The following is a 24,174-nucleotide window of genomic DNA, read 5'->3' as shown; positions in this document are numbered from 1 at the left end:
TCCACATGAGAGTTATAGAGGTTCTGTTTTTTAAAAGATAAGGCACTGACAAAAATTTCTTAGGTAAAAGGCTGCATAAGATTTTCTTGCCATTTACATATAGATAGTAGTCCATACATGGTCCATTCCTAGGCTTGGTAAGGTAGACCCTGAAAAGTTTAAAGGACTGATCCCTCAAAGCTACATTGTTAACCTAAACCAGCATTATTCATTCTTAATGCCTTATGGCACATTAGGAGAGATGAAAAAACAGTCTGGGCACAAAAAAGGCTTCGGACATTGCTTTTCCAGCATTTGTCAATGACAGAAGTGCCATTTATTTTGTGTCTTTCAAGAAATAGGAGGGTGACTCTGAATCCTTACTGTGGGTGGATTTTTCTTGGAACTCATGCACGTGATTTAAAAAATGCTATTAGCATCAGTTATGGACAGGAGGAAAAAGATCAGGAACTACAAGGTAAGTCTAACCCATAGGCGTCTTCTTATTAAAAGACCAGGATTCAAAGTCAGTGCTACTTAATGTTTTCAATAACAGCGATTTCTTCAGCTGCACAGTGAGGCGTCAAGCCATTCATGTAAATGCTGTCTGTCTTTGTGATGGCAGGCAAGAGATCTTTCTCGCTGGTGAGGTGGTTAACAGACAAGGTTCTCTTGCAAGGAGTCAGGTCTTGGCTGTGATTCACTGCCATTTCTGCAGACAGCTTCCTTTTGATGGAGGTAGCCCGCTGGAACTTGTCATAAATCTCCACACTCAGGCGCCTACGTGTTTCTTTGAACTCTGCAGTGACATTGGCTGTCCATTCAGCTGCATGAGCTCTGAACTCTCCCACCTAATGAACATAACAACAGAGGAAAAGAGAGAGAGGCAGAAAGAGAGGGGAGGGGATGATTGGGGGGAGGGGGGAGCGAGAGACAGGGATGGGGAGAGAGAGAGAGAGAGAGAGAGAGAAGGATGACGTTGCTCTGCTGGTAAAAAGGTGTGTGTGTGACCCAAGGCTCCAAAGGCACAAAGCGTCCAGCCTGACCCAAGACTGACAATGAACAGCTGCCTATTGGCACAGCTCTTTTGTTCCTCAAATATTCCCTTTGATCAATGCTCAGTCTCTAATTATTTTGTTCCACTGGAAGAATTCAGCGGCCATCTTACTAATAGAATAAAACAGGGCACACAGCAACAGCTAAAATCTCTGCAGCTAAAACATTTCACAGCTCTTTTTATAATCTCATCTAGGCCAGGGAGGTGAAATTGCCTTTAAAAACTAAGCCCCGACAGCTGAGAGGGTCCCAGCTGGACAAAGAGCACTGAATTCCCAGCAATCCAGACCTCGTGTTATGAGGTGTTGCCAGGGGAGTTGTCGTGGTTATTTACGGATGCCCTGGCTGTATGTGTAATGATCCCTGTGAGACTCAACACAGGCGTTTCTAAATTTAGATGGAAAGGGCTTTTAAAAGAAAAATGTCAGCTGCCGGTGTTCTATTTTTAGCACACATTCAAACAGAGGATTAATGCAAGTGACAGTTTTAGTCAAGTCAGCAGAATGATTGCCAGTCTCTCTCTCCACTGCAGTAACAAGATTGCAATAAGAAAAGTGGAAAGTGCAAGGGTGCTGGAATAACATGGTGCCTGCCACGAATGCTTTCAAATCTATCAATCACTCACATACACCCAGCACATGCATACTAGTCCTAGACCACTGCTGTAATGGGAAATATTAAAATGTTTTCCTTTAACCAATACATGCTAATTAAAACTTCTGTTTTGTAAAATTTGATTTATACGTTCCCCATGTGTTTGGCTAGCCACTTGGGCTAATGTTTTATTTATCTGAAATGCTTTAATCTAGTGTTTTGCAGAATCTTAATTCATGAGACATCTTACAATATATTTAGAAACACGAATATATAAAAGCAGACAACTGGTACCAACAAATCAAAGCTAACTATGGATTCAAAGTGATTAAAAGAATGATAGGATTAACCATCAACTCTAAGGGCACAACCCTATGGCCTCTTGTTAACAACTGGTGACGGGGAGAGGCAAGATTCTTCGGCCTTCCAGCAAAGAGTTCTGTGACCTTGGGCTGGGACTGCTAAGGCTGAGCCACATCCCATCACTCTTGCAGCCAGCATGGAAAAAACTGCACTAGCTGCCTCTTGGAGAGCACTTCAGAGAGTGGGAAATGGAGTGTGTTGGGGAAAAAAGGGGGCTGGGGGAGGAAGGCTACACCAATTCCTATCAACATCCTAGCCTCCCTCTCCCTGGCACAGTAACTTGACAACTGAAAAAACCTTTTTCCAGCCATTGTACCCTCATACAGGAGGTGTCTGTGGCTACCTGCTAAAGTGATTGCTTCCGCAGAGCATGCAGACTGCAGATTTGCTTGGGATGGTGATGCTCAAACATACAAAATCTTCTTGCATGGCAAGTAAACTTTACTTGCTTGCCTTAATTCAGTTCACATACAACCTCCCATTTACCATCTGGCACTCTGTTCTTGTTTCCCAAATGCAAAGAGTTCACCTTGGGGGCCCAGAAGGATATCAGGCAGCAGAGACAACTAGTAAAGACAGAATGGACTCAGTAGGTTCACCTTCTTCCCTTAACTGTTGGCAAATTGTATTGCCAGTGCACTGACACTGGGAGCATCTTTTGTGCCATATAGCACAGGAGTTGAACTAAAAACCCTGTAATCCCATACTTTCATTGGCAGGGTAGGTTAAACTGCTTCTATTGTAGTTCCAGGGTAGGGTGGCCACTTACAGATTGTCAAGAAAAAGGAAATGAGGAAAGGAAACATTGGCTATAATGGGAAAGGGAGCCGGTAACAGGCAATCATATCCCAATGAATTCAGCCTTCCATGTCCCCAAACCACACTGTGTTATCAGTCCCTTAGCTACTGCACTACCAGTGACTGCTGAGACAATTCTGGTAGGTAATTTGGGTAATACAAGTATGATAGCTGTTTTGGTGGTCTACTCATGGTGAGAACAGTCAATTGTCTTGTTTCATGTCTTGTTGTTGGCTCTTGTTGCATGTAAGCATAAGGCTCTTACATGGGAATTTGCTTTAAACCAAGTCAGACGGGTCCATCCAAGTCCATCCATAGCTTATTGACAACATGGAGTGGCATGGAGTCTATCCAGGCTTTCAGGCAGATTTTTTTAAATGGCTCTACTTGGAAATGTTCCTGGTGTCTACATGCAAAACATTTGTAGAAGACCTCCTGTATATACAACCACTGTTCTGTGAAACCTCCCTTGACTTTCCCAGATTCGACCACCCTTCTTAACTGACTATGAGTATTTGTAAATTTAAGGAAGAGACTGGTAACATAATGCCAACTTTATGGTCACTCCATTAAAGCTGAGAGCAGGCAATACATGAACATTTTACTTAAACCCCAGCTTGAATTATTTTCATGAATCATTACTTTCAGAGAAGAGGTATACACTGCTGATTGAGTAATTTCAAGTGAATGTCTTTACAAGAATTAAAGCACTTAAATAAATTAGCCTAATTGTAGAATTTTTAGTCATTGGCAAGTGAACTGAAATTAGCAAGTACACATCTTTTGGGTAAAAATTCAAGTAATATGGATTCTGAAGATGTGCTATTGAAAGAGTGCACTACTGGCCTGAAATAAAGTCAGCATTATGCCTGTATGCGTTTTCCAGTCTAAATCAGGACCATAGATACTGGTGAACTATAATCAATGTATTGCAAGGAATGTTTTCTACCAGGGTCCCCATACACATTCATTCTTTTTAAAACCTGCAATTATTGTTTTCAAAAGCGTGACTCATTTTGTGAAAGGTTTCACTTACAGAATGCAATGAAATGCCTCTGTCTGGTATGGGGCTGCTCAAGCCCATGCAAACGGTGAAGCAGAGACACCACTGGAAGTCTCTCTCCCTCTCTAACGAACATATAGAGGGGACTGGGGAATTCATCGTGCACAGGGATGTGAATATTCCTCCCAAATGGCAACCTCCCAAGATACCCCTTCTTCCATATAGCAATTCAGTTGAGAACAAATTTCCTATTAACACCAGTTCACGAAGTTTTCTGAAGCTTCACTGCCATGTAGGGTGGTGGTGCTGATCTGTGCTTTTGCAACACAGAGAGAAGGAAGGGTTCACCCATCTCTCCTCAGCTATGAGCTTCCAAAAATTGTTTATCCTCCCCACTCCTGACAATGAAGTTTAGAAAAGCCTTCTATGGGCACCAATGGACACTCAGAGCTCCTGGAAATAGGACTGGGGCCGTGAGGAAGAGATTCAGGGCCAGGCGCTTGTATGTTCAGGTCTCTCAATGCTTGTCAGGCTGTGCTTTCTTTCTTTTTAAAAAGGTGCCTTTCTTTTAATTCTTTCAATAATCACATTTGCTAACACTGACCCTCTATTAGGTAGAGTGAAGCTTCTGCCTAAGGCATGTGATTTGGGTTGCCATTAAAGGGCAGCAAATGCTTCATTACTTAATTTAGTCTATTGTATAAAAAGCTGGAAGATTCATTTGTGTTTGCTAGTAAAAAGAAGGATAACTCATTGCTGAAGATTATTGCTCCTCGGGAGGAAGAGGTTAAGTTTCTGGAATACATTGAGCTGTAAATAATAATAATAATGATAATCGTAATCATCTTTCCAGCAGACTAGGGAAATGTTTCCTTAGCTATCAGGTGCTGTTTTCCCCTCTCCCTTTAAAGAAAATAACCTTCCCTGCCCTGCAACTGTGCCTTGGGGATGGGGTGGCACCATTTGCTGCTCTGCTTCAGACAGCAAAATGTCTTGTTCCAGCACTGTCTATGCCGAGGGAGTCCTCCGGGTAAGTAGAAGCTGTAGCCACCTTTCTGGGTGACCCATTTCACTTTCAAACTTGATCAGGTGGCTTCAGCATTAGAGCAAATGATAATGAATATGGTACCAAGACCTGTTTATGTGATCCTTGGCACTAAGGTTACGCATGAGAACCACATGTTTCAAACTACTCCTACAACAGTAGTTGTAGAAATGTAAATATTTATTCATTCATTTTTACACTACCCAATAGCTGAGGCTCACAGCCACTGGGCAGTATAAAATACATAGAACTCAAGACACAATTCTATGCAAGGTTGGACAGAAAAGCGGCCAACAACTTCTTCAAGTTGTACATCCTTTTATTGTCCAAACTCGCACAGGATTCTGCCTTCAGTGTTTGTTAGCTTTTATATTTCTTTGTACAGCAGACTAGATCATATAAATTATTCCTTTAAATTATTCCTTCCACATTATTCCTTTAAAATCCTCATCTTGAAAGCACAATGAGAACATGTACTTTACCAAAGTCCAGCAACACTTCTTGAATTAAATGGTGCGAAACATTTTCACAACAAGAAGTAAAAAATGTTTGAATACTGGAGTCTAAAGTTGTCACTACCCCTGTGCAGCCTGCCTACATTAGGAATATTTGAGTTATTTAATTTCCTGAGCTCCTCATAGAACAAATTTCTGAGTGGAGGAGGAGTGAGCAACTACAACCCAAACCCCGATGTCTCAGTATTACCTACTTGTTCTGTCCTGATTTGGTTGACTAGCAAGTTCTGAAGGGAGCATCTACTTGTGTTTGCTTGAATAGGAGAAGCAGAAGCAGTGCCAACTCAAGGCTTTTGAGCAAGACTTCAACAAGAACTTTCTCCTTTCATGAATCTACTTTCTAACTGCCTCTGCCACTAGCTCCTACTGCTGGTCCTCCTCTTTCTAATTTTTGCTACCGTGTGCTTGCTTCTCAGACAGAGAGAGTGAGAATGTAGGCTCTACTGTGTCTCCACTCACCCACCATGTTGTCTGGGTAAGTCTTCGAGGCATGTGAACAAGTTGGTCGCAAGGGTGAAGAAGAGGAACAAGTCCAGGGGACTTGTCAGTGGGCTCTAATGAGATCTGGTTCAGGTGCCCAACCATGCTGGTGTCTAACCATGTCTACCACTGATGCTGGGAATTGGGAATTCTGCAGGATAACACTTGTTGTGAACACAGAAAAGGTGGCGTGCATGTTCTCCCTGCTACCACTGTTTTAGCCTTCACAGATGCAAGATGAATACTTTCAAAGAATACTGACAATTTGGAACCTGAGACTGTGTATTTAGAGACAATGTGCAAAGCCACCCAGATTTAAAATTAGATGTTAGTAGACTTGCTTTGCTTTGGTTACCACCTTTCATCTAACTCATCATCCCATACCTGAGCTCAGGCCAGCTCTAAATTGTCCTTCTCACTTTATTGCTAAGGAACTATTGTGTAGTACAATAGATTTATATGCACATAAGGAGAGCCAAAATGGATAAGACCAATGATCCATCTAGCGAAGCATTCTGAGCACACCATGGCCAACCAGCTGCCGACAGGAAACCCATGAGCAGTGCACGAATCCAACAACACTAACATACCTGAGTTCCCCAGCAACTGGTTTACACAAACATCCTGGAGATAGCATATAGCCATCAGGACTAGTAGCCACTGATAGCTTTCACTTCCATAAATTTGCTTAATCCCCATTTCAAGCCAATAAAATTGATGGCCATCTTATGGAAGTGAATTACTTTAACTATGCACTGTGTAAAGAAGTAGTTCCTTTCATTTGCCTTGTATCCCCCACCAATAACTTTCATGAGATGCCTCTGGATTCTAGTATTAGAAGGAGAAAAATATCTACCTGTCCACTTTCTCCACATCATGCATCATTTTGCACATTTATTTAGCTTTTTTAAAGCTTACCAATCTGATAGTGATAATGATAACAGAACAGTGGCCCAGGCAGTTGTTATGGATCCCCAACTTTTCTGTGCCCGCAGATGCACTCAAAGAAAATGTTGCATTTTTATAATACAACTTACTTTCCCATGGATTACTAAAGATACAAGCTCAAAAGGTTACTGGTGGAGGGCTGCGTAATTTTCAGCCTGCCAGAGCAGATAAGCAACAAGTTTTTCTAATTTAATTTCCTTTCCTATTTATAATGATGGTTTGGTGAATGTTCAGCTTTCTTTTGCCCCTAAGGTATGACATTTTCTCAAGCTACACTCAATTTTAGCTTAATTTGTAGCCCGATAGTCACTCAATAACTGATGTCAAGTGATTGAAACACAAGCCATTTATGCTCTTGAAGATACATATATCCACACTAGTGCATCATTTGTCAGCAAGAACTACTTAATTTTTCCCTTAGAACTTATTTCTGTTTATTGAACGAATTGTAATTCTTTTTCTTCATTAAATAGATTTTAAACACACACATATAGACCTTATTTTGGAATATATATTCTTGGTGGACATTGTGCTAATTTCTAAGAGTATAAAGTAGTATTGGCATTTCCAACAGATACCGAAGTAAACATTTCTGTGAAAAACCTTTCAGGAAGAAAAATAGTCAACACAATAACCAAGAAGACTTACAGTGTAAAAGCAAATTTGGATGGAACTAATGTGGACGAGGTCTGCTTCAGTGCTTGGACCATCTGGGTTTTAACTGAATGCAACAAAGACAGGAGCATTCTCTGTTGTGGAACCACAATTACGAATGCTGTCTCCTGTGTTTTGTATGGAACAACACTGCATGCTTTTAAGGTGTTTCTACTTCAAAGATACATTTGTAGTAGTTGTACTTTTCACTGGCAGAAACTATTGACACTTGCATTAATTCTATTTACTTAACCTTTGATATAGTGTGTCCCATTCTGTGGACTCCTTCCATTACTGAAAATAAGCCATGTACCCTTAGCCTAGAGGAGCTCAATATACTCAGATACTTGGAAATGTGACACTCCTCCCCACCCTGCTTATTATTATTATTACATTCAGTTCTTACCCTGCCTTCCTCTCTCTTGCAAGGAACCAAAGGTAGCTTACAAGGGTCTCTTCCTATCTATTTTATCCTCACAAAATCAGCCCTGTCAGGTAGGTTAGGCTGAGTGTCCATGACCGGCCCAAAATCACTCAGTGAGCTTCAAGTGGGGAACAGAACCTGGATCTCCCAAGTCCCAGTCCAAAATTCTAAGAACCACACCACACTGATTGTAGTTCCCTTCACTTTGTCCATCTCAGCAAATTATTTCATGCTAAAATCTCAAAATCCCATTATCATTTACTTCCCAGTAAATCTGTGCAAGATTGAGGTGGGAAATTTAGGATGTTGGATTCAGATTTCATCAGGCTTAGTATGTGAGCATTTATTTCAACTGGTACAGTGGTACCTTGGCTCATGAATGCCTCAGTTCACGACCAAATTGGATCGCGAAGAAAAAATTTCATAAAAAATTTGACTCAGCTCGCGAACTCTGCACTGGGGAGATGGCCGTGATAGTTCTGGGAATGGAGGGGAGATGGCCAAGATCACACCCATTTTTCCTGCATAAGTGCATCCATGATCGCACCCTTCTTTCCTGCACAGTGCAACCGCAATCTTGGCCATCTCCCCGCAGCACAATTGCACCCATCTCCCCCATGAGTGCACCCACATTCGCGTCCGTCTCTCCCCCCCCCCCCCCAGCACACTTAGTTGTTCTTTGTCACTTTGCTTCACAGAACAGATTAACCTTATTTACATTGAACCTTATGGGGAAATTTAACTTGGCTCACGACCAATTTGGGTCATGACCAGAGTCCTGGAATGGATTAAGTTTGTGAGCCAAGGTACCACTGTATCTTCTAAATCTGACTGTATCTGAATCAAATCATTTTACAGCATCTTAAAGCAGTGCTGTAAGAGAGCATTATTAAAATATTTGTCTCTCTCTCTCTCATAATTTATTCTAAAAATACTGCTTTAGTGTAGCTTTCCTATAAATATTTCTTTGCCCTCCCAATACAATTAATCAAATAGTCTTATCCATTTGATGTAATGAGAACATTTCATGGAAAGATCAAGCATTATTCAACTCATACTACATGAAAAAGTCAATGGAAGTATTGATATGTGGAATATGAATTATGTTTATTCTATGTAGCATATACTGATATACCAAACAGAGACTGCTGTATGGAAATAGAAGGGAAAATATTTAAGTCCTTTTTTAAAACTCAGCTTGCTTCATTATGCAGCAGCTTGCACATTTCTATCCCCAGTATAAAACTGTCCCAAGTGGACAATGAAATGAAATAATGAACAGGCAGGGTGAGGACATCCTTCTTAAAAAATGAATCTTCCACCTTTGGTGAAGAATGTGAAGTTTCAGATGCTTCGAGTATGGCATGTTCTCATTTTTATAATTTCTAACAATTATGACTAATCCATTGTCTGAAGCTCTAAAATAATTTTCACTGATGTAGTTGTCAGTGATTTAAAAATAAAACTTCCCATTAATCTCCTGAGGATACAGCAGTCTAAGAAGAAAGGATAATTCAAGTGTCACATTATCCATGCAGAATGTTTTGTCTTTGCTTACAGAAATCACTTTTTCAGTATTTCAGGAGTTACTGCGTTTGCCTCTGCTTCTGAACAGAGAAGGCTCAGATAGAGTCACTAGAAAGCAGGTGATTACAGGGGAACTTATGCCAATTTGGTGCTTGGCTCGCAAAGCTGTTCCACTTTTCCCTCTTGTCTTTGGGGAGACAGCCAGTGAGAGAAATTTCTTCAGACTGAAAATAACAGGGCACTCCAAGATCACTTCAAAAGTCTCCAGCTCTTTTGGTTGCAGACAAAAGCATAAAATGTCTTCAGTGATGCTCGAAAACCAAATATGGAACATGTAATTAACAAAAAAATTATCTGGGTTCTTGTGAGGGCTGGCAATTACTTTCCAGTATAGAAGCTAAATATTTCTTTACTGTTGGGAACTAGTAGGTTGTTCTTTTTCTTGCACCATAGATAAGCAGAATAATATTTCCCAGCTATACTCAAGAACATCTCTGATCTTCTGATGATCAAAGGATGAGGGATTCCTTCAGTTCCCTAACAAGCAAACCTAATTTTGGATCTTGCATTTCCCCTCACATTTTTGTTCCTTTTTTGGTTTCTATCTGATCATCATTTCTGAACTGTTTGGCCTCGCCATCCTATGGAAACATCCTATGCAAACATCCCTATTTAACTGTTGGGAAATGTGCCTGAAAATCTATTTTTCTCCAGGAGTTGTATCTGGGCGAGATATGGAGGAGGCCTTCATTCCGCGTTTTCTCCTCTGCTCTCTTTACCACAGGGAGAAGTGCACAAAGGGAGAATCAGGGAGGTTGATATTGATGTTGCTTTTGAGATGTCACAGCTTTGCTGTTTTACAGTTTTAAGCAGTGTTCTGTTGCTTCCCTGATTTTATTCTGTGCTGATTTATTGATAGTGTCACCTTCTCAGTAATAAACAATGTCAGTAAATTTCAGTCACTTATCACACACAGTTTTCTTTCTGTAGGCAAGAAACAAATCCCCCAAACTAACTTAATTTTGCATCGTGGGCTGTGCTGTTTTTGGACCCAGACAATATAATGTATTGGAGTAAAACCTTTTTAACAAACATTGATCCAGTGATGTAGATACAGCTGCTCATACAGTTTTCTTGCTGAAAACCAAGAGTAGCCTTGTACAGAAAATGCCCTCAATACTATTGACATTTGATAGTGGAAATTTTTTTGTTTGTTTTGTTCTAGAGGAAAAAAAACATGTTCAATGAAGTTTTTCAAGCCAAAAGAGCAGAGAGAAGCAGGTGTCTACTGAAAGCATTTCTCTGCTTTGCTTTTGGTACTTCTTACTTTGCAAGATGTACTGAAAATTGGCTCGGAGTTGGAAAGGATCCCCAAATTATTTGTGAATGTTTGGATAGGTCTAGATAAGGGTAGAATCAAGAGAAGCTATAACAACATCTAGCCAATTTTTCTGTACAATCCACATCTAATTGCAGCAAAATTTTCATTGAATGCAAAAGGCTGAGGAATGTGTCACTAGTGATATCAATGGATACACTAAAAGCATAAAAATAAAAATTCAGACATTCAAAAAGAACAACAAAGCAAAGAATAACAGTGGACCCAACCAAAGAAGTAGCTTTACAAGAGTTTTAAAGCAGATGCAATCACATATCACATTTCTCTTCCCATAAATATATGAACACTTTTTCTCAACCAGAAAAGCTATTAAACATCAATGGATGACGTATCTGTAAGACTGCCAAGGCAATTAGGATTATTTACCACCATACCTTCTTATGACTTTTATATACTATCATGGCTTCTGAACACCTATAAAAGTGCAGAAATTAATGTCTGGCTCCATGTCCTTCACCAAAGAACATGTGGTCCAATGTTCCAACTATTCAATGTACATTCCTACTAAGAAATATATGAAAAGATCATCTATCTAACTTTCAACAAATGTGTTGGTTGCTATGAATATCTACTTATTTAGGGATGGTTCTTAAACTGACCATTTTCTTAATTTACAACCCCCCTTTTTATATAAAACAAAACTTTCTAAATGTAATTGAGTTTATTGAAATGCTTACTGCAAATGTCTTTGAGCTGTGGTCAATCTTGCAGTTGAATCTAGCAGTTGAACACAGAATCTTGCACTGAATCAAACTGAGTTGATCTTACCAAGGGTCTATCAAGGCCAGAAATATGCTCATCCAGTAGCCAGCCCAGGGGCAATTCACAAGTAGAGAATGAGTGCAACAGCACCTTTCTGCTTCTGTCCTCCAGCAACTAGTGTACATAAGCATGTTTCCTCCGATACTGGAGTTAGCACATAGGTATGAGGGTTAGCAGCCACTGATAGCTTGTTCCTCCACGAATTTGTCCAAACCCCTTTTAAACCCTTCCAATTTTGTCACTATAGTTACATCTTGTGACCGTAAATTACATAGCTTAACTCTGTGCTGCGTGAAGAGGTACTTCCTTTCATCTGATCTCAATCTCCCACCCAAGACCTCCATCAGATCAACTCAGGTTCTACAATTATAAGAGGGAAAAAAATTCCCTATTCACTTTCTGCATCCCTCCATCATACCCTCCCTCGCTTACCTTTTTCTCTAAGTGTAACAATTCCAGCTGTTTTTTTACTTTTCCTCACAGAGGAGATACTCTGTCACCTTTATAGTCTTAGCTTTCTGCCCTTCTTTCCAACTTCACAATATCCTTTTTGAGGTGCAGGGCCCAGGATTGCAAATGTGGCCTTACCACAGATTTGTATGATGGCAGAATGATACTGGAAGCTTTGATATTTTCCTAAGTATACTGTACATAGTATAAAAGCTGTCCTTTCCACAGCTGCTGCACACTGGATCCAGATTATCATCAAGCTGTCCACCAAACCATGGTTGATCACTGCCACTTCAGATCCCATCAGCTTATACTCCCCACTCCTGTTCCCAACATCTATCACTTCCACGTTTTTTTACACTGAAACACTGCATTTGCCATTTTCATACCCATTTTCCAGGTTTGGAGAGATCCCACTGGAGCTTCTTGTTGCCCTCTTTTTGTTTTAACCACTTCAATGTTTGTTTTAACCCCCTTTTGTTTTTAATGTATTGTTTTTATTCTTTGCTTTAGTTTTGTACCGTTCACCACTTCAGAATCTGCTTAGCTATGGAGCAGTATACAAATGCAGTTGATAAATCAATGTTGGTATCATCAGCCAACATGGCCTCTTCCTTGATCACTCCTAATTCTTAAAAGTGAGTGGGAGGGGACATGATAGAGGTATATATAACTTTGTATTGTACAGAGGAAGTACGGAGGAAGCCTCACCACAGATAAAGTGAAGCAAACATTCACACAGTGCATACTTAAATTACGGACTTTGGCTCCACAGCAGCAATGACTATCAACTTGGGTAGCTATAAAGCGGAATTAGAGGATAAAGCTATCTATGGCTACCAGTCATAAAGTCTGTACCATAGCAGAGACATATCCCTCTCAGTATCTGTTGCTAAGGAAGAAAAGTAGGAGGAATACCTATAGAGATTTGGTTGGCCACTGTGGGAACAGAATGCTGAATTAGACAGGTCTTTGTTCTGCTCCAGGATGGAGGTTCTTATGCTGTTCCAAGTGTTTCCTTTGTATTCCTCCACCAAAGTGTTTCCTTTGTATTCCTCCGCAAAGCCAGTATGTAAGCCTTACCTAAAATGGCTGTTGGTGCCCTCCAACTTCGCATCATAGAATTTTATTATGATGAAATATGTATATAATAGCAGCTCCACCAACACATCAAAGACCTATTGCAGTGCTATCCAACTCAGTAAAAATGCCATTGGACTGAACTGGAGCTAAATCTAATTTAGTGGCCAGAGTTTAAATGGAGCCCAAAGGCCTGCTCCTCATGCTACTTACTTCACAGCATTACAAAATGAAACACGTCAGGCAACTGCCAAGTATATGATTTGAAAACTGCATATTAGGGAAATAAGGCACTCAGCTGTCCCTGAAATTGAATTCCATTAGAAATCTAATTACAAATAATAAAGCTTCTTGATCTTAGCATATCTTTGAAAGGCAATTGGGCAATGTGTGTAGTATATAGGGATAAATGAGGAATTCATTTTTCCACATTTTCAGGGAAATGCACTTGATCTTTACTACTGGATTATTATACATAATATGGTTTTGCAGCTAAGTCTGCACCTCCCCAAGCCCTTTAGAGAATTCAAACTTTAAAAATCCTTTTCCTACAGATAGACTTCCTTTCAGTTGTAAAAGTTTTTATCCCCATAGGTTAGAGTTTGTTTTGTTTTGTTTCTTGCTTCAAAGTGTAGACAACAAATCACCCAGCCTACACCTTCTTATCTATACCCTACTGGGATTTTTTTTTTCTTTGAGGTTGTCTTCTTCTATTTCCATGCTCATTCAAATCACTTTAGTTTCTAGCTACTTGAAGTTAAAGAACAAAGCTTGATTAATATGCTGATGAAAGGAAGACTAGGATAATATCTGCAAGCCCTTTGGGCCTAAGTTTACATAATGTTTGTTTCAGACATATATTGCATCACAGGACACACAATGGGCTCCCCCAACTTTCTCTTTTGTTACAATGAGCGGACTCTTCTGCAGCAACTGCCAAACACATGGTGTGCATGCATGGAAGGATATGGGAGAAATATATTAGAAAGATGTCATAGGGAGTATCTGTGAACTTATGAGAAAGAAACATTTCTGGCATGGCACATAATCCAGGTAAAGGTTATGTAACTTCCTTCTTTAAAAAGTAGTTTAAAACAGCTTGCTAATGCACTGTGCTTGGAGTTTCTGGATAGCATAAAATGCATACTCTTCAGTCTACCCCTTACCAAAGTTCTAAAACCTATTGCAAGAAATCACTTTTCCTTGTAAGTGCTTGCATCCTGCATTAATGGAGGATTAACACCATATGAGTCTAGGCATATCGATAGGACATTGATATAATTAGGAACAGACATTTTGCAATGGCACCTTGACTACAGTTAATCAGAACAGAAATGTGGGAGATCATGGGGAGACTATTCAAGTAAAAGCCATTAGGTAACAAGATCTTGCTTTAGTCAAGGGAACAGGAACAGTTGACAATGTGTTTTTCATTTCTGTAGTAACAATGCATGAAGGCATTTGTTTAGGCTACAGAAGTGAGAAAAACCAATGATGTAAAAACAGAACATCCATTCCAGTTGCCTGTTTTGTGTTACAGGGCCTGTCAAGTAATAGTGTAGTGAGTATGCAACAGAAAAGAAATTAATGGAACAAGCCTATGTATGCTAATGCAGCAAAAAGGTTTAAATAAATAAATAAATAAATAAATAAATAAATCCTCCTATAATTTCCAGCCTCTCTCAGCCAGCATATATGTTCCTTATATTTAAACTTGCATAGATTGCATCCTAATGCATATACTGTGCTTTCCCCTTCTTTTTAAAGAGGCAGTGCATCTATTAGACTAAGTAAATTATCTGACATAGTGTCTAGACTTATAGGTACCCCCATCCTGGCTGGAATAATATGGTTAGTACAATCTCATTATGAATCTCCATGTCCTTGACAGGAACTGCTAAGGGGAACACAAAACTGAGACTTGGCTCCTCTGAGCTTGATGTGTATATTCCATATTACACATTAAAGTGAGAAAAGAAAGCACTATTTGCAGCAGTCTTCCACGGCAAAGTCTAACGTTTGGTCCAGTCACAATTCATGTCATAGAAACTATTCCTCATTCATTCTAAGAGTAAAAGAGATGTAGTACAACATAAAATATTTAATGTAGAATTAAACAGAGCTACTTGCATTTAAGAATATGGCTGCAAACCGATGCATTTTTCCCTGCAGCAAATTTCCACTAACTCAATGGAGCTTTCCGTTGAATAAACAGGTTTAAGATTGCACTTCATTAGTAGTATATTCAAATGAACATAAGAAGAGCCATGTTGGATCAGATCCAAGTCCATTCTATTCACACAGTGGCCAACCAGCTGCCCAGAGAAATCTCACAGGCAGGACATGAGTGAAATAGCACCATCCCACCCATGTTATCTGAAACTGGAGTACATAAGCATTTTATATCTGTAGCATATAACATACAGTAGCATATTGCAAGTAGCATATAGTGATTAGGACTAATAGCCCAATCTAGTCCCAGATGAACAGATTTATCTGCCATGAATTTGTCTATCCACCTATTAATGCCATCTACACTGGTGGCCAGCTAATTCTTCACATAGATCTTAATTAATTTATGCAATTTGATTTTCTGTGTGGACAGATACAGAATTAGATACATGTGTGGAGGACAGATCTATACTGGATATTTATCTCTGAATACCAGTTACTTGGAGGCAAGCAGTAAAAAAAGCCATATCCAGAATATTTATTTGGTGGCTGCTGGGAATCAGATGCTGTGGTAGAGACCTCCTGGCCTAACTCAGCAGGTTCTGCTACTTCTTTTATCTCTGTAGTTTGGCAAGCTGTTCCTGACAGTGACCAAAGAAATGCTTCTAGCAAGCTCATGAGCAGGCCATGAGAGCAAAAACCCATGTCACTGTGTCTTCTCAGCACCCACCACTTATCAGCATGAAGAAAAACATTTGCTAGTCTGGCATCCAGTTGGTAGTACCCCACTGTCTGAATGGTTTTGAGTGTAAAGTCATATCCACTTGATATCACCTCACTGACTGTGGCTTCTGTTGGCAGAATAGAGTGGGTTTTGGTGATTCTTACAGCCCTGTGGTGTTGCAGTATGTTCCCAAGTCCTCTGGGGAAGAGGGAAAATGTTGAAAATTGGCTCTATCCATGTTCTGCCAGACGAAGAGCTTTATATAAGTGCAATGTCACCAACTGGAGGTATCAGCCAGCTAATATTTGACAGCACAACTTACAGGAACACAAAACAGGGTTGGAGAACTCCTGTTTATCCTAATTTTTCATCAATATTAACTAGAATTTAACACCATTACCCTGTTCGCTGAGAATTTCTATTATACAATGTCAATTGAAAATACCTCTTATATCATTCCTTAAGAAAAGGAAACCTCTTAAGCAACTCATAATCATTGAAATGTGACCTTTGATAACAGAAGCTACAGAAAGATTCTTCCTGCATCATGTGACAATTTGACAGGAAACATGAGAGTTTAGCACCCTTGTGCCATATGTCAGATCAGGTCCTAGATTAATAGGCATTTTTCCAAAGTGTTGCAGTGCTGTCTACAAGAAAAATGTATTCAGTTTAATGTATGATTATAAGCTCAATGCCAGGTTTTCCTTGGACTAAATCAACATGAAAACTGAAGTACTCAGCCTGTAACTTCCTGATTAAAGAATACTACTGAACATGGAAGACAAGTAGAGGATCACTGCACCAATACTTCATCAAAACATATGATTATTTGCATTTTGTTCGGAAAAATGAAAATAAGTTTATATTTAGATAAACTGAACTAAGGGAGAACAAAACCAATGTGTTCCCTGATTTTTAAGCACCCTTTGTTCATAGAATCCATCAAGTAAGAAAATATATCTTTATCCTACTCCCAAGAAAGCAATCTTTTTTAATCTGATATTTTAATTAAAATAATTTATAACCACTGTCTGTCACCAATAGATGTGCATTGTTATTTAAAAACACGTTTGAAGGGAAAGCAGACCATCTGCCTGCAAATGAATATGCATCTGAATGAGAATAGCTGCAGATATTTTTCAGGATGATCTTTAATGTGGGCCATAACATATTTTATGAAATTACTTACGCAAAACGCTAAATGTAATATTTGGTATAATTTCTCAATGATTAATATGCTGATTTAAAACATTTATATTTGCATACATGTATATCAAAATTCAACTAAATTATTGCTTTCTTTATTTACAGCTTTTAAGAAACACAAACTATTTCAGTTCTAAAGCACAGAGAGGCTTATGCAGTGTTTTAAAACATTTCTTTTAAATGCCTCCTTTCCTGTGAGTCACACTAAATATTAGGGCTATATGTCTTTTTGTCATAAATGACTGACATTCATCTGAAGTATATGCATTGCAATACAATGAGCCTGAACTAATTGTTGAGATTAGAATTAGGAGAGGTAGATGCTTATTCCAAGAAATGTCAGCAAAATAACCATTCGACATGTGAAATCTACCCTGTTTTACCAGTAAACATTATATAATTATACTTTAATGGATTTGTATCTTGCTCTGGGATTCTTTTATAATAAAAATAGGAAATAAATAAATAAGAAAATCTTCAACAATTGACTATGAATTGTAAATCAGATCCTGCTAATGAATACTGGTATCTACATTATCACTCATTCTAAAATAAAACTCAGCTAAACAGTACCAACAGGTAAGACTCTGGGCAAAGCAGGAGTGCTGGCCGACCAAAGGGAGTTATCAACATTTTCGGGAAACCCTGAGACTTGCAGATGTATGGAGAAAAAACCCAAGGTGACAATGCCATCCCTTTGCACAAAGACCAATGCATTTTATTTTATTTGGGATATTTCTAACCCATAACTGCATCTCTGGATGGCTTACAAACAATATATAGGAAATATTATATAGTTGATTCTGAAAACCCTGACTGTGCTAAATGGGTATAAGATGCTTAGGAGTGCAGCGGAAGGTCTTGGATAGCTTGAAAGAAAATCAGTGTCCTTTTCCCCCTTCCTAGTCCTGGCCGCCATAGGACTGCAACACCCCATTCCAGGGTGCCTGGAACCCTAAACAGGGACATTCTTCCATGGGTCCCATACTAAGACACAGAAATTTCTGTTGCAAGACAAGTTCCATCGATGTTATAAAACAGAATATTAAACAACGACTAAAGTCATATCCATGTGTTGCTCGTGTGCAAGGCACTCATGGTCTCTAGCTGCTGGGGGGCAGATTTCTCAGTTTGCCCTTGTTATCAGAAACTCCATCCCCTACGTCACAAGTTTGACATCTGCACACTGGACATTGTAGTCTGTAAGGAGACCACTACACCCAAACATCTAGTCAAACACAGGAGCTCTACCAGAACAGAACTCAGCAAAAAAGCACATGATTTCCAATATCAAGAATCCCCAAAGTACAAATGACTCTTGGTTCCAATGGTTATTTTGCAGGTAACCACTATGAGTATACATACATTAAAGTGTGAAGCTTGCATGTTATGAATTTCAATATGGCAAGAAGTGGGTACTGCTCCACTTAGAAATTGTATGTGTTCTACACATGAGTAATACTTTGATAGGGCTTCAGGACTGTAAGATTTCAATCGATGATGTAGATTTAGATGTGTAGATTCAAATGTAGATTGTGTTTTATAAATCTAAATTTATAAAATGATACAAATAATGTGGCTAGAGCAGGTTAATTCTATGAACTTGTTACTATATTGGTAGAAATGGAACTGCTGGCAATTATATCAAGCCATTATTACAGTCATTTTTGAGGTCTGACAATAGCATTACTTTGCCGTCTTGTGTGATTGATGTTAATGAAATAAAATGGTTAAGTTAGGTTTTTAATGAAAATGATAGGGAAAAAAATCCTGGTTGTGTTTTGAGCACTAATAAAAATTCTGCAAGTTCCTGAGAACATCCTTACCTCTTCCTTGGTCTTTTTGGATATAACTCTTAGCCAATCGCCAATCATGCTCAGAACAGCAGCAAAATATGCAAGGCCCACAAGGATCCAGAACCACACCACTGGTTTATAGAAATCAAAATATTCAATATCTGATCCCCCTGAAAAATAAAGGTATTAAAACATCAGATAAATATTTTCTCTGTATATATCTCATCTATAGAGCATTACTACTTATAAAAAGTTGATTGTACCTTGTCTATGAACTTCTCATGAACTTTGCAAAACAAAACAGCAACCAGTATGTTTTATTCACTTCAGTGACAAAATTATGCACATTCTTGAATTTTCCCACTGAACATGGCTTAGTATTACAAGCACAGGGCTCAAGCTGTTGTCATCTCTCCCAAAAATATATGTTTCTATGTTTAAATGAAGTAGAATAGCCCATTACATCCAAAGTTGGGAACTTCTGTCTAGTTAAATCAGGCTTAGTGGACAAACTAGGTTTATGAACCATTGTTTGTATCTGGTTTCTTTGAACAGACCAAAATTAAACTAGACTTAGTTCTCCTGAGTTCAAATGGAACAGGGAACTCTGGTTAAGAACAGCTTCCAAATGCTTTTTCACAACCATATTGAAGGAGAAGAGGGGAGGAAAAAAGCACAGAAACCTGAATTTTGCACCAGCCCATGCACATAATGCTAAAGTAGAATTTAGTGTTTCACCCAAAAGGGCCTGGTGTCAATTCCAAATATGTAACTATGGATCAATCATGTACAGCATTTCACCTTATGGTATGGGAATGGTTGTTGAAGGATGATATGCATGCTATGCAACTGGGGCTCCAAACCGATGCTCACTTTCCTTGAAGTAAATTTCAGTGGTCTGTGAAGAACTATTCTAGTGTTCAGGCTATTCAGTCTTATGCCACTCATGTATACCAGTTAAACCACAGACTCATATATAGCATACCAGAGTTGGAAGGGGCCAATAAGACCATTGGGTTCGGTCCAACAACCTACTGAGCGTAAGACTCCAAGTTGAAGCAACCCTAAAGCCTCTTCAAAGCCTCCAATGTGCAAGAGTCCATGATCTTCCTAGGTAATTGGTTCTATTAGCATATTGCCCTTACAGACAGGAAGTTTTTTCCTAAAGTTCAGCTTGAAGTTCCTGTAACCTGAACCCATTATTCCATGTCACACGCTCTGGAAGAAGTGCATGAAGAGAAAGGAAAGAGATCCTCACCCTCCACTGTACACCAACCTTCCACACACTTGAAGATCTCCCTTCTCAAGGCTATCATGCCCAATTCTTCCATTCTCTCCCCATAAGGCTTTGTCCCCAGTCTCAGCATCATCTTTGTTTCCCCCTCTGCAGGATCAATGGATCATTTCTGTAATGCATTAATATCTAGAGCTTCAAACAATGTTGTCTTAAATGTATATTCATCCTGGTACTAAAACTGGGTTTGTCAGAATAGTCAGGACCCTCAACTATCTTTATACTTGGTAAGAATCACTCAGACCCATTCTATTTAATGAACAGTACAGTAGTCTTTAGCTGTCTGTAGAAATAACTTTTACTAAAAAAAAAAAACACTAAAAAACAAAGACAAACAATTGTCATAGTTTTGGGGGAGGGTGGGATGAAAATACCCACTAGCAGCAAGTAGTTCATAAAAGGCCTAATACAGTAGGAGTAGCAAAGCAGTCTCAGTAAAACCATCTTGATTTAACAGGGAAAAGTTCAAAAAGCAGTCATGCACCAGGTGAAATCTCAGCATGATACTGAGTTTTAAAGGAAGGAGGTACATTGAAGGCTTAGAGAAGACAAGTTAAGGGCTCCACCAGAAGCCATTGCAGTTTTAGGAACTGAGCCAGGTAGCATTTTAACATGTCACTCCTCAAAAATGCCCAAGGCCAACCTTGATATCGAGACTGCAGAACCCTGGTTATCATTAAAATGTTTTGCAATTTTGATAGATAGTTATTTGTGCATATTTACATATTTTCTAAGTTAAGCAATGTCACCTAGTGGTAGATCAAGCTGACTGCAATGAGGGAGGCACTTCATGTCCCAAGCATTTTGAGGTTACGTGAGGCTAAACCTGTCACGAGTGTTTAACGCTGCTTTCAGTGACAGGCTAAGCAATTTCATTGACTCCAGTACATTAGTGAAATTGTTTAAGTCTTCCTCTTAACATTCTTAGGCCACTGCTGTGGTCTGCAGCCAGCTGGCAGTGCTACCATCAACACCAGTATACCAAACATAAGAACTGCGAAGCACTGTAAAGCAGAGGCGTAGAAACACAGCAGCTTTCAGCAAACTTTCAAAGGATGCAGGAAATATTCTCCTGTATAAAGCACTCGACTTAGCTCAAAGACTACTTATTTCTATTAAGGAAATAATCTTGATGAAGGCCTGACAATCTGATCCTAAATGGAATTTAATTTCCTAAATTGAAAGCACCACTTAAATACAGGAGCATTCGGGCAACCTTACTGCTTTCTCCTAATAAAGGTCTACTCTGAAACAGGAGTGGGCAAATAGAGGCTTTCTGCAATTTGGCATATTACCCCCATCCTCCCCCATCATTGGCTATACTTGCTAGGACTGATGGGAATTGAACAAGTTGGCCACTACTACCCTAAATAAACATTAGCATCTCTGTCACACTGCCTAACTTCTATGCTGCTTATAAACAGTACCTCAGGAATGCTGAGATTCAAGTTATAAAATTTCAGTTAACAATTCTAAAATGGCTTTAGAATTGGCTTTTTGTGGATTTAAGTCCCTGCCAACTCTGAGATAATAATGTGCAAAGAATGGAGGGATGGGAAGGAATATGGTTCAGTTCACAAATTTATACATTTATTTATTGGAGTTTATGGCATCCCAAAAGTATGCGGGTGGTTCACAACAATAAAATCAAATGAAATCTAATTTCACAAGTTCAAACCAACAATCCAAAATTCAGTTATTGCTCTACATATCTACTTCTTTGAAAACTTTAGTGGAATTTTTCAGTCTAAATCTTTGTACAGAAGTCTGTACATTACAAAACGCACATAAAATTTATGCACCAGGAAAAATGTACACAAAAATGGATGTACACATTCATTTAAACTTTTTAAACAAATCAATGTTCAGGAAACACTGAATTTAAGGTTGGAAAAATGAAAAGAGCACACAACCAAAATGGGCAGATTGTATTGTCAAAAAGTCAATTCAAAAAAGGACCTGACAATGTTTGCTGCTGGTTGTCATCACCAGCAGCCAATCCGAGACAGGATTGCCTAAAGAAATAAGGGGAGTAGCTTTCCAGTCATGGAGGCACAAAACAGCTGCACTCTCAGGGCTGAGCCACACGCAGCTGTCAGGGACCAAGAGCTGAGCCAGGGTGTAGGAGCTGGGGAACAAAGCCAGCAGTCAGCCAAGGGACAAAGCCAAGAACCAGAAATAACTAGGAAAACCTTTTGCTCAGACGAGGTCCAAATGCTAGCAGAAAGCTTTCGACTACCTTTCCTGTCCAGATTACAAGCCTCTGGCAAGAGTCTGAGGATTCTTTTCACTCCTGACATGAACCGCAGCTTCATTTAGAGGCTGGAGCTGGGAATTCTTCCTTTTACAAGCATCTGATTGGCCTGGATGTTAAATAACCCTTCTGCCTTTGCTGAGCCTCATTTAGGACTAGATTAATTTCTGTCCTGTTTCTCCTCTCCCATCCCACACCTTTTCAAGAGGACCACTCCCCACCATCTGAGTTCTACAACACCTTGTTAGATAATTTTGATTATTAATCTTTGGGTAGGTTTGCATGTCCACTGGAGAAGGAAATGGCAACCCACTCCAGTATCTTTGCCATGAAAACCCCATGGACAGTACCAAAACGCAAAAAGATATGACGCTGGAAGATGAGCCCCTCAGGTCGAAAGGTGCCCAATATGCTACTGGGGAAGAGCAGAGGACTAGTACTAGTAGCACCAGAAAGAATGAAGTGACTGGGTCAAAGCCGAAAGGACACTCAGTTGCAGATGTATCTGGTGGTGAAAGGAGAGTCCGATGCTGTAAAGATCTATACTCCATAGGAAACTGGAATGTAAGATCCATGAATCAAGGCAAGCTGGATGTGGTCAAACAAGAGATGACAAGACTGAACATCGGCATCTTAGGAATCAGTGAACTAAAATGGACAGGAATGGGTGAATTTAATTCATATGACCATCAGGTATACTACTGCAGGCAAGAATCCCTCCGAAGAAATGGCGTAGCCTTCATAGTCAATAAAAGAGTAGGAAAAGCAGTATTGGGATACAGTCTCCAAAATGACAGAATGTTCTCAGTTCGAATCCAAGGCAAACCATTCAACATCACAATAGTCCAAGTCTATGCCCCAACCACTGGTGCTGAAGAGGCTGAAGTTGACCAGTTCTATGAAGGCCTACAACAACTTCTAGAATTAACACCCCAAAATGATGTCCTTATCATCATGGGGGATTGGAATGCTAAAGTAGGAAGCTAATATTTTCTGGTACAATACCTAACAAGAAAATTTCAGGTTTAAAAGCTAAGGGTTTTTGTAGCATTTCAAATTGTGGCAAGTTCTTAAAGAGATGGGAGTACCAGACCATCTTATTTGTCTCTGGAGAAACCTATATGCGGGTCAAGAAGCAACAGCGAGCACTGGACATGGAACCACTGATTGGTTCAAAATTGAGAAAGGAATTCGGCAAGGCTGTATACTGTCACCCTGCCTATTTAACTTATATGCAGAGCACATCATGGGAAAGGCGGGGCTAGATGAATCACCAGTTGGAATTAAGATTGCTGGGAGAAATATCAACAATCTCAGATATGCAGATGATACCACTCTCATGGCAGAAAGTGAAGAGGAACTAAAGAGCCTCTTGATGCGGGTGAAGGAGGAGAGTGCAAAAGTTGGCTTGAAACTCAACATTAAGAAAACTAAGATCATGGCATCCGGTCCTCTCACTTCCTGGCAAAAAGATGGGGAAGAAATGGAGGTAGTGACAGATTTTATTTTCCTGGGCTCCAAGATCACCGCAGATGGGGACTGCAGCCAAAAAATTAAAAGACGCTTGCTCCTGGGGAGGAAAGCTATGAGAAATCTAGATTGCATAGTAAAAAGCAGAGACATCACCCTGTCAACAAAAATGCATATA

The 24,174-nt window shown here is 39.5% G+C and overlaps 1 protein-coding gene across 1 annotated transcript in view; it reads right to left on the bottom strand.

The window, feature by feature from the left end:
* Positions 1–512: 512 nt before the first annotated feature.
* The window catches only part of KCNK2 (potassium two pore domain channel subfamily K member 2), an 87,937-nt gene continuing 64,275 nt past the window's right edge, over positions 513–24,174 (bottom strand). The window contains exons 6-7 of the mRNA XM_044448134.1: positions 19,009–19,148; positions 513–830 (exon numbers count right to left, since the gene is read on the bottom strand). Coding sequence (XP_044304069.1) covers positions 513–830; positions 19,009–19,148 — 458 coding nt within the window. The remainder of the gene's footprint in view (positions 831–19,008; positions 19,149–24,174) is intronic.

The sequence above is a fragment of the Varanus komodoensis genome, unplaced genomic scaffold, assembly GCF_004798865.1.
Source record: "Varanus komodoensis strain SLA01 unplaced genomic scaffold, ASM479886v1 scaffold1, whole genome shotgun sequence".
NCBI lineage: Eukaryota > Metazoa > Chordata > Lepidosauria > Squamata > Varanidae > Varanus > Varanus komodoensis.
Note: the sequence above shows the minus strand (reverse complement) of the source record. Positions and strands in the feature narration are given on the sequence as shown.